Genomic DNA, 10030 nt, shown 5'->3' on the forward strand with positions numbered 1-10030 from the left:
ATGTACATGTGCACATATGTGCACTTGCACACACATGATCACACATGCACACAGAAGAGCTGGAGAAATGGCTCAGCAGTGAAGAGCACTTGCTGCTCTTGTAGAGGCCTCAGGTCTGGTTCTCAGCTTCCACATCCAGCAACTCACAATTTCCTGTCACTCCAGTTCCAGGGGACTCCACAGCCTCCGTTTGCACCAGCACATGCATAGTGCACAGACACACACTCAGCTACAACACATGCACATAAAATGGGACCTATAGTGTCTGGCACATTAGACACTGCAGTGAGCCTGCCAGGCCAGGGCAGGAACCCAAACTTCTCCACCCCCAGGACTTTCCTGCTAGAGCAGGTTTCCCTGCAGAAGCTTGACCCATCAGTTGTAACCTGTCAGGCTGCTAAGTGTATAACCTTAAGAAGGATTCTGACACTGAGTCTGGGCTTCATCAGTAAAGCTGTACAGTTGAAAGTGTGTGTCGGTGTCTTAATTTGTACCCCAGGCACATCTGTGCATACAACTCTTGAATGGGGCCCCCTGGTGGTCATGTGGCCTTTGGTGTCTCAAGGATAAAAGAGAGGGTGTGAAACATGAAAGAGAAGAGACCCAGGGTCTGCTGACGTATCATAAATACCCTAGATTCAAGTCACCAACATGCACGCACGTGCGCGTGCGCACACACGCACACACAGTTATAAAAATTTAATATTAAATAGTTGGGACCGCAACTGTGACCGTAGACATGCATCTGTTCCAGTGAGGTTCTCTCTTCAGCAAAAGTGGAACAGCACCCAACTGTGACCCCTCCTTCTCTCACAGTTGTGCCCACAGCACCCTATTCCAGTGCTGAGTGAGTGTCAGCTCTGGGCCGGAAAGGGGGATGCAATAGTCCAGACCAGATAGTTTGCTCAGGAGCCAGTGTCTCCTGAGGTGGAGTGTCTGATAAGAATTACCTGGGAGGATGGTTGCAACTAAAAATTCTTGGGCCATCCATCCTAGACCCCATTGAATGAGCCTCGTGGGGAGGGGCCTGCAGCTATCTACTGGCTAACAGCTACAAGTGGCTCTCATCTCCAGGAGATTTGAGAAACACCTTCAAGGGGTCTGTGGAAGAACACGAACTAAAGTCTTACAACTCAGAATTTTGTTGTTCTTGTTGATTTTCAAGGCAAGGCTTCTCTTTGTAGCCTTGGCTGTCCCAGAACTCTTTCTGTGGACCAGGCCAGCTGCAGCAGACACACATACACACAAACAAATTTTGTTTGTTTATTTTTGTTTCTTGAGATTTTTGTTTTTGTTTGTTTTTTTGTTTTCTTTTTTCGGTTTTTCCAGACAGGGTAGCTCTGTGTAGCCCTGGCTGTCCTGGACTCGCTTTGTAGACCAGGCTAGCCTCGAACTCACAGAAGATCTGCCTGGCTCTGCCTCCTGAGTGCTGGGATTACAGGTGTGTGCCACCTCGCCTGTCTCAACAAATTTTTGTAAAAAAGAATTTCCCAAAGCTGCACCTCTTAGTGCCTCAGCCCTGAGTGGTGCCTCTACCCCCACAGGGTGTAAAGGAGTTCAAGTGTGAGGTGTGTGGCCGGGAGTTTACCCTGCAGGCCAACATGAAACGCCACATGCTGATCCACACCAGCGTCCGGCCCTACCAGTGCCACATCTGCTTCAAGACCTTTGTGCAGAAGCAGACTCTCAAGACCCACATGATTGTGCACTCGCCCGTGAAGCCGTTCAAGTGCAAGGTATGGTCCGGTCCCCAGGGCCAGCCTGGACTTGGAGGCGCTGGGAGGGAGTGCAGGTGGGGAGCAAAGCCTTGGAGCTGCTGATGCTGAGGGGTGAAGGGTGAGGTGCAGCCACCACAGGGGCCTGGTTAGGAGGACCCTGCAATAAGATGCAAGCCCCAGTTTCTTCCTCCAGCTCAGAACAAGCAGAGGATGCGAGGAGCAGCAGCCAGCAAGAGAGCTTTCCTTTTCCTCCGTGGTCACACAGGAAGGGACAGTGTGCTGTGTGTAGTGGGGGGAGGGGGGAGCTCAGGAAGTGGAGCAGATTGGCCCACCCCTCTCAGCCCTCTGGTACCCTCCCTATTCCAGGTGTGCGGGAAGTCCTTCAACCGCATGTACAACCTGCTGGGCCATATGCACCTGCACGCAGGCAGCAAGCCGTTCAAGTGCCCGTACTGCTCCAGCAAGTTCAACCTCAAGGGAAACCTGAGCCGGCACATGAAGGTCAAGCATGGCGTCATGGACATCAGCCTGGACAGCCAAGGTGGGTGGGCTGTGCGCAGTGGACAGAGCAGGAATGACAGCAACATGGCGCACTCAGGAGTCTCCTGTCCAATTAGGGGCATAGGGAGGCTGGCCAAGGCTGAGACTTCAATGAGGTGGGCTCAGGTCTGGGGAGAGGGGGAGCCTGGAGAGCCGTCATGGCAGTAATGGGGTGGTGGGTATTTATGTCTTCTTCCAAGGACTTACATGGGCTCACAAAACAATAATAATAATAAAAACAATAACTTACACATGTCGAGTGCTGTGTAACTCATGTGACCCTCCCAGGGAAGCTGGCTCTGGTATTATCCCTATAGCAGAAACTGCAGGGCAGAGGATGAGGGTGACTCAGTCACAACACTTGAGAGTCATAGATGTGCCATCTCTCATCATTATCATGAGAGATACCCTGATAATGTCAAGTAAGTGGGTGGGAAAGTGACAAGGAGGCCACACCTCCAAGTACACATGGAAATTCTCAGACCTTCAGTGAGTCATGGTGCCTGATGGAGAGAATGCAGCCACATATGTTCCCGTCATTAAGTTTGATGAGAGAGAAACATAAAATAAATGTAAGAAAAGGAATTAAGACTGAACCCAAGGCCAGGCGTGGTGGTGCACCCCTTTAATCCCAGCAACTTGGGAGACAGAGGCAGGCTCAAGGACAGCCTGGTTGGTGGTCTACAAAGTGAGTCCAGGACAGGCAAGGCTACACAGAGAAAACCCTGTCTCCAAAAACAAAAAAGAAAAAACTGAACCCAAAGTCTAGGAGTGCTGGGTATGGTGGTGGTACACACTTGAAATTCTAGCACTCCGCAAACTAAGGCAGGAAGACATGGCTCCATTGTGAGACCCTGAAACAACAGCAACAATAATAATAATCTGAAAGAAGTTTCCAGAGGGGCTAGGTGCAGCTATACGTGTTAAGCACAAGTACCTGGGATACAGAGGCAGGGTTGTGACAAGTTTGAATACTAGAAATGAAAGACTTTTCTGGAGGATGCTACCTCTGGGAGCCTGGTAGACATCTCAGCTGTTATGAAACATTCCCATTGGTCTACAGTTTCATGGGGGCGGAGGGAGATGATGGCTTCAGACTGTACGGGCAGGAGGCAGCTGCAGGTGCACTTGAGGCTCTTTCCTAGGCCTTCTCCACGAGATAGTGCCTTGGTCACAGTTAGGGGAGTGCATTAGAAATGCCTGGTGACTTTGGTTTTGGACCATCTGGCCAGTAAATGGCCTGGGGTTTCAATAGTCCTACCAAGGCGTCTGTCAGTAGGTCAGAAGGAACCCTATGACCTGCACCTGGCTGCTCTCTGGAGCCCCTTGACACACATAGTCTGGAGCAGACCTGGAGCTTAGCTTTGCCTCCGACCTACTGAGTTGAGTGGGGCTCTGCGGTACCAGAGGCTCTCTGTTCCTTGCCTAATGTATCTCCCCAGAACTGGCTTAAACTGCTGGGCTCCTAGCAGTTTCTGGGATGGGGTAAGGGAATTGTATTTCCAGTAGGCTCCCTTTGAAATAGGCCTTACAGGATGGGGTCCCAAGTTAACTGCCCATGGGAGTCACTTGAGAATTTTCCCTTAGCATTTAATTTTCTGTGTATGGGTGTTTTGCCTCCATGTATGCCTGGGTACCACGGTGATTGCCTAGTGGAAGCCAGATGTGGCCGTCAGATCCACTGGAACTGGAGTTACAGTTACGAGTCACCGTGTGGGTGCTGGGAATCAGGCTGGGGCCTCTGGGAGAGTCCCAGTGCAGTAAACACTGAGCCACCTCTCCAGTGCATTGGAAGGACAGTTGACGGCTGGGGCTGGATCTGAGGTGCTGGGCTGCAGTTTGGACTGTTCCCTGTGCACGTATTTGAGAGCTTTACTACAGCGGACTTGCCTTGTCACCAGCAGAGACCATAACAGGAGCCATCAAACCTGGCTCTCTGGGATGAAGGGAACAGTTTCTTTCCTCTTTTCTGGAATTAGCATTGGTGCTAATCAGCTGGACACCCGCATACCTCTTCCATGAAGCTGGAAAGGGCACCTTCATTCTACAAACTACCTCACAGATGTGGTTGTAATTTAGGGAGGTGGGTCAGTGTGCACATTTAAACTGAGGGTGGGGCACACCTATAAATAAATAACCAGCACTTGGGGCACAGGCTAGGAGCTTAGTACTGTCCTCAACTACATTCTGAATTAAAGGCTGGTCTGGGCTACTTGCCTGGACATAATGGAGATGAGGTGGAGACATGAAGTTTGGCTTGTTTTAATAACCAGTGGTGGAATGTGATGGCGTGGCAGTAGGCTTAGATGGGAGAACAACCTAGGCCTGGCTCGCTGGGACAGTTAACCTAGTTTTCGAGGTTGGGAGGGTTTTGTGCCCAATACACCAACTCAACAATTTGAGGGAATTGGAGATAGCTCAGCTGGTAGCACTGGCTCAGTACCCCATCAGCCAGATGTGGCGGTGCACCACTACGATCTCGGCGTTCTGGAGGCGGAGATGGGAGGACCCAAAGCTCAAGGTCACCTTTGACTATATAAGTTGGAGGATAGTCTGGGCTATGTGAGATGTAGTCAAAAAAGAAAGCGAATGCCATGCATGGTGGAAAACATCTTTAATCCCAGCAGTGAGGAGGCAGAGGCAGGCAGTCCTTTGAATTCAAGGCCAACCTGGTCCATATATAACAAGTTCCAGGACAGCCAGGATTATATAAAGAAACCCTATCTTGCCAGGTGGTGGTGACATATGCATTTAACCCTAGCACTTGGGAGGCAAAGGCAAGCAGATCTCTGAGTTTGAGGCCAGCCTTGTCTAGAGAGTGAGTCCAGGACAGCCAAGGCTACACAGAGAAACCCTGTATCAGAAAAACAAAAAACAAACAAAACCCCACTAACTTGGGAGCAGGCATTGCCTGTTCCTGAGCCACTTACTGGCTAGGTAGATTGACCCCCAGGTGCCATTTGGATATTGTAGCGGGGAAGATGCTACTGGCATCAGATGGGAAGAGTGCAGGATACTGTGGTGTCCTGAGGTGGGCAGGATGGCCCCACCACAAAGGATCACAGCCCCAGAAACACGTAATGGCAAGGCTGAGATGTCCACCTACCAGGGTGAGCTCTAGGTTAGGTCTGTTTCCCCCTAAACACCAAATTTCTTTGGTGGGCAGGGGCAAACCTACTTAGCTGGTGAGCCTTGGCTCCTGAGAGCCTCCCGGGTCACACCAACCCAAATCTCCTCCGGAGGCATCCAGCTCCGTTGCAATGCAAACTTTATAGTAAGATTTCCATCTGACAGAATTACAAGGCACCTCTCAGACTTCCCTTCTGTCTCCAGAGATGCTCTGACAACCTACCTTGGCTGAGTTCGTCCTTGCAGAACCCCAGACCAGGGTGGGGCTGGTTTGGTGCACTAATGTAGAGAAACTGCTCCCACACCAGTACTCTCAGGTAGAGCTTTGGGTTCCTGGGAATACCTGCTGGATGACCTTGGAAAGCTGACCAGCCCTGTGACCTGCAGGCTAACATCGGATGAGCTGAGGTCTAGGAGGCACTTGGCATGTGGTGGGCGCGGGAGGGAAACCAATGACAGACATTGCAGAGGATGACCCAGATGGCTTAGTGACCTAGCACGGGCAAGGGGGCATAGCCCAGAAGTCAAGGAAGGCGCTTGAACACCCAGCAGTGGGGTCCTTAAATGCCCGATGCCAAGACTGAGGAAACAAAGGCTGGACTTGAAGGTCCCCCACTTCCTGCAGGACAGTGGGGACGGCCAGTGTTTAGGCCTAACTGTGCCCCCCTCTCTTGTAGACCCCATGATGGAGCTGGCAGGCCCTGACCCCTCTGAACTTGACAGCCAGCAGGAGATGGAGGACTTTGAGGAAAACGCCTACACCTACACCAGTGTGGACAGCGGCACGGAGCCCAGCGCCCTGACAGAGCAGGCCATGAAAGAGATGGTCTACTACAATGTGCTATAGCAGGGCCAGCCGCGTGGGTGGGGAGGGCACAGGGTGAGACCCACATCCTGAGGGCTGCGCCTCTGCAGCCCAGAACCAAGCTACTGTCCACTGCCCAGCCCCCCCCCCCCCATCCCCACCCAGCCTCAGTCATTTGCACCACTAGGGACCTTTAGACCAAATGGAGACTGTACTACTGTCCTTGCAGGGAGCTGGGCACAGGCCTAGGCATCCCAGTGAGGGAAAGGTAAACTAGGAGGCCCAGATCTGGTTCTCCTTGGCCTGCTGCTGTGGGTGGGTAGGAAAATGCTAGAGAGGCCTGTTCCAGGCAAAGGGGCATAGAGGTCTTTTCCAAGCCACCTCAGGCCCAGAGGGGCTCTTCTGGAAGAAAATGCTTGAGCCGGATCTTGTCTCTCTTCTGCACCAACTCTGGCCTTTAAGGACATCTGAGCTCCTGCACTGGTCAGCACTGCCCAACCCCTCCACCCCCCTGCTCAGACCCAAGAACCTCTTCCCTTCCCCTGTCACTCAACAGCCAGGCAGGGCACTCTGCCTTCTACCTCCTGGGCTTCCCCTCGCTCCATCCAGGCATGCATGCGGCCCTAGCCCTGGCCCTGCCTGAGGGAGCCTGGGAGCCCAGCCTAGCTTCCAGAGCACCTTCCCCCTCAGCCCTGTCTGAAAGAGTGTCCCCAGTGTGCATTTCAACAACTTTCATCCAATTCTGTCCCAAGCTAAGGTACCAACCGCAGCGTCCTCACTGAACAAGATCAGGACATGCCCTATATCTGGCACACATTAACAAAGTCAGGTGGAGGCCCCTTGAGCCAAGGGGAGGGGAAGGGTGACAGACCTCTGGGACCAAGAGAGGCTGTCCACAGGAGAAGCCAGGGAAGACCATTTGTGTGAAGTGGGGGGAAACTAGAATGCTGTTTTTGTTTGTTCTTTTAGTGAGCAGGTGCGTGAGGTATGGGTGAGCTGAGGTGCAGGCTCCTAACGAAGAGCAACATTTAAAAAGAAAATTGAAAACCATGGGGGGGTGGGGTGGGGGTGGAATCTGTTTTGAGCAAGTAAGGTTATTTTGAAGGTAATTTCCAACTCTCTTTGATGGAGAGGTGGTTGTGGTTTCTTTTGGTTTTTGTTTGTTTGTTTGTTTGTTTGTTTGTTTTTTGTTTTGGTCCCTCCAAGCCTAAGCTTTCTGTGTGCTGTGTGTGTGCTTCCTGCTTCCCTCACCTAACCAGGCCTGATGGGACCCTGGCCCAGGAGGTGTGTCACGAGCTGGGAGCCTCAGGGAGAAGGGGAAGTAGAGAGCCCATGTGGCCCTCTCCAGCCAGTGGCTCTGTGCCATCCATGAGGCCAGCTACCCCCTCTTCGCCTGTCCACTGTCTTCCCCTCTGTCCTCCAGGTAGTGACGAGCACATTCAGAAGCCCCAGAGCGCCTGAATCCCTGCCCACAAATCCAAGGGCCCCCAAGGGGAAGAGCAGGTGGGGATAACCCTGAAAAGGCACAGATGAAGCCACCAGCTTTGGCTGAGAAACCAAGATGGGGAATCAGCTGGGGTGGAGGGTGCTGATTTGAAATGCAACTGCCCCCAAGCCTGTGTCCCCGAGTGAAACACCAAGCCAAGCCAGGCCTCGGGGTGAAGGGACACAGTGGCCCAAATGTGGTTTCCCTAAGGCTCCTGGCCTCCCAGATGCCCGTCATGATGACCCTCAGGTGGCAGTGATTAGGTGTCACTGTACAAGACATTTCTCCTGCTGAGCAGAAGGCATCACCCCTGCAAACTACCTCTTCCCACAATGACTTTCTCCCCTGGTACCAAAAAGCAGCCTGTACCTCCTCCTCCTCCTCCTCCTCCTCCTTCTCCTCCTCCTCTCCTGCCAACGCCAGTGGCCTTGGTCTTGAAAACAGAAGGGAAAAGTCTGGCCTGGGTGGGGTCTCTCATTGCCTCCCAGTCTGCCGTTGGCACAACCCTCTGAGGGGTACCACACTCAAAACACCCCTGCCCTATGCCTTGTGCCTGGGCAGTGTGGAGAGGAAGGCACAACACAGTGCACAGTTTGGAGCTGGGGGTGGTCCTGGCAAGGCTCGGGCCTCAGCCCTCCTAGCCTTCCAAAGGGTGGCTCAGAAGCCCTGGCCGAATTCCACTCTAACTTATTTTGACTTGTATACAAACCAACTGTTTAGCGAGTCCACTTGTGCAGAGCTCTACTGTGTTTTTATGTTCCTGTTTAAAAGAGAGGTTTACTTAGCAATAATTATAAATAAATGAATATTCTTTAGTGAGGTGACTGTACACGCTCCTTCCTTCCTGATGCTCTCGGAGGCCCCAACAAGGTTCCCCAGTCATATACCAGACAACACCCCTCTTTGGAACTACAAGACAATCCCAGCCACCTGACCTGCCAGATGGTTAGGGGAGCACACTCCAAGCCCCTAGGGTGGGTTTTATTGGTCTTGTGGAGAGCTGGGTTACAGACAACAGTTTTGAGGTATCTACCCCTGGTTGGCCTGGAACTCAGCTGTCCTCCTGCCTCTGTTTCCTGACTGAAGCCAGATTACAAGTGTGTGCGCACCTGGTTTTTCAGATTTTTCTGCCTCGGCCTGCCAAGTGCTGGGATTACAGGTACACACTGCTACACCTGATTTTCTCCCCCCCCCCCCAAATTCCCACTCTGAGGTTGGTTAAATCTACAAATACGAAACCTGTGGCTGGAAGTGGGCAAGAGGCCAGAGAGATGGGCAATTGGTTAAGAGCACTTGATGCCCTTCCAGAGGACTTAGGTTCAGTTTCCTGCCACCAATGTGGCAGCTCACAACTGTCTCTAGCTCCAGTTCCAGGGGGTCCAGTGCCCTCTTGTGACCTCAGTGGGCTCTGCATGCATGTACACAGACATACATGCAGGCAAAATACTCCTACACATACAAGAAAATTAATGAGAAGTTTTTTGTTTTGGCTTTTTGAAGACAGGGTTTCTCTGTGTAGACTTGGCTGTACTGGACACCCTCTGTAGACCAGCCTAGATGTGCAGGTGCATGCCTTTAATCCCAGCAGGCAGAGGCGGGTAGATCTTTGTGAGTTTGAAGACAGCCTGGTCTACAGAGTGAGTCCAGAACAGTCAGAGCTCTGTTACACAGAAAATCTGTCTTGGAAAAAAAAAAGCAAGAAGAAAAAAAAAAAAAAAAAATGGTGCCCAGCTAAAATAGTTTTAAAACCTGTGGCTGGGGCTACAGATGAGGCTTAGTTGTAGGAGGCTCTGGACTTGGACACCCAGAACTACACACATAAAACCATAAAACCATGCCTTAAAAAAAAAAGCAGATGATGGGGGCCTGAGAATACAGCTTAGTGATCTTAATAATAAAATGCCTAGCAAAACTCAGTTTCCAGCACTGCCAAAAATAATAATAAATCAACTCTGGGCACAAAGAACTGACTTATTTACAAAAGAAATTAAAAAATTGGGAATGGAGAGATGGCGCAGAGGTTTAAGAGCACTGTCTGATCTTCCAGAGGTCCTCAGTTCAATTCCCAACAACCACATGGTGGCTCACAACCATCTACGCACGCAGATGTATATGCAGATAGAGCGCTCATATATATAAATCAATCAAAAAACATTTTTTTAAAATATCCAACTCTTCAACAAGACCAAGAAGCAGAAAGAGGAGTCACTGCACAAGGACAGTGTGTCTGTGGCTTCGGAACAACTCTCAACACCTAGTTTTTCTAGAACTCCATACACACAGCAGCCTGGGTAGCCCTACACAGCAGGGACTGGGGATATGTTTCTGGTGCGTACCAGGGCAAGTGAATCT

At 51.3% G+C, this 10030-nt stretch overlaps 1 protein-coding gene across 5 annotated transcripts in view; it reads left to right on the top strand.

Moving 5' to 3' along the window:
• Znf710 (zinc finger protein 710) overlaps nucleotides 1–6550 on the top strand; it is a 68645-nt gene extending 62095 nt beyond the window's left edge. For 4 of the 5 annotated variants that reach the window (XM_051148773.1, XM_051148772.1, XM_051148770.1 and 1 more), the window contains exons 3-5: nucleotides 1545–1736; nucleotides 2085–2259; nucleotides 6065–6550. In XM_051148773.1, coding sequence (XP_051004730.1) covers nucleotides 1545–1736; nucleotides 2085–2259; nucleotides 6065–6234 — 537 coding nt within the window. In that variant the 3' untranslated portion in view covers nucleotides 6235–6550. Of the gene's footprint in view, nucleotides 1–1544; nucleotides 1737–2084; nucleotides 2783–6064 lie in introns of those variants that run through there. The other variant, XM_051148774.1, reaches the window with a different exon arrangement.
• Nucleotides 6551–10030: the final 3480 nt, after the last annotated feature.

This window comes from Acomys russatus, chromosome 7 (genome assembly GCF_903995435.1).
Source record: "Acomys russatus chromosome 7, mAcoRus1.1, whole genome shotgun sequence".
NCBI classification, from domain to species: domain Eukaryota; kingdom Metazoa; phylum Chordata; class Mammalia; order Rodentia; family Muridae; genus Acomys; species Acomys russatus.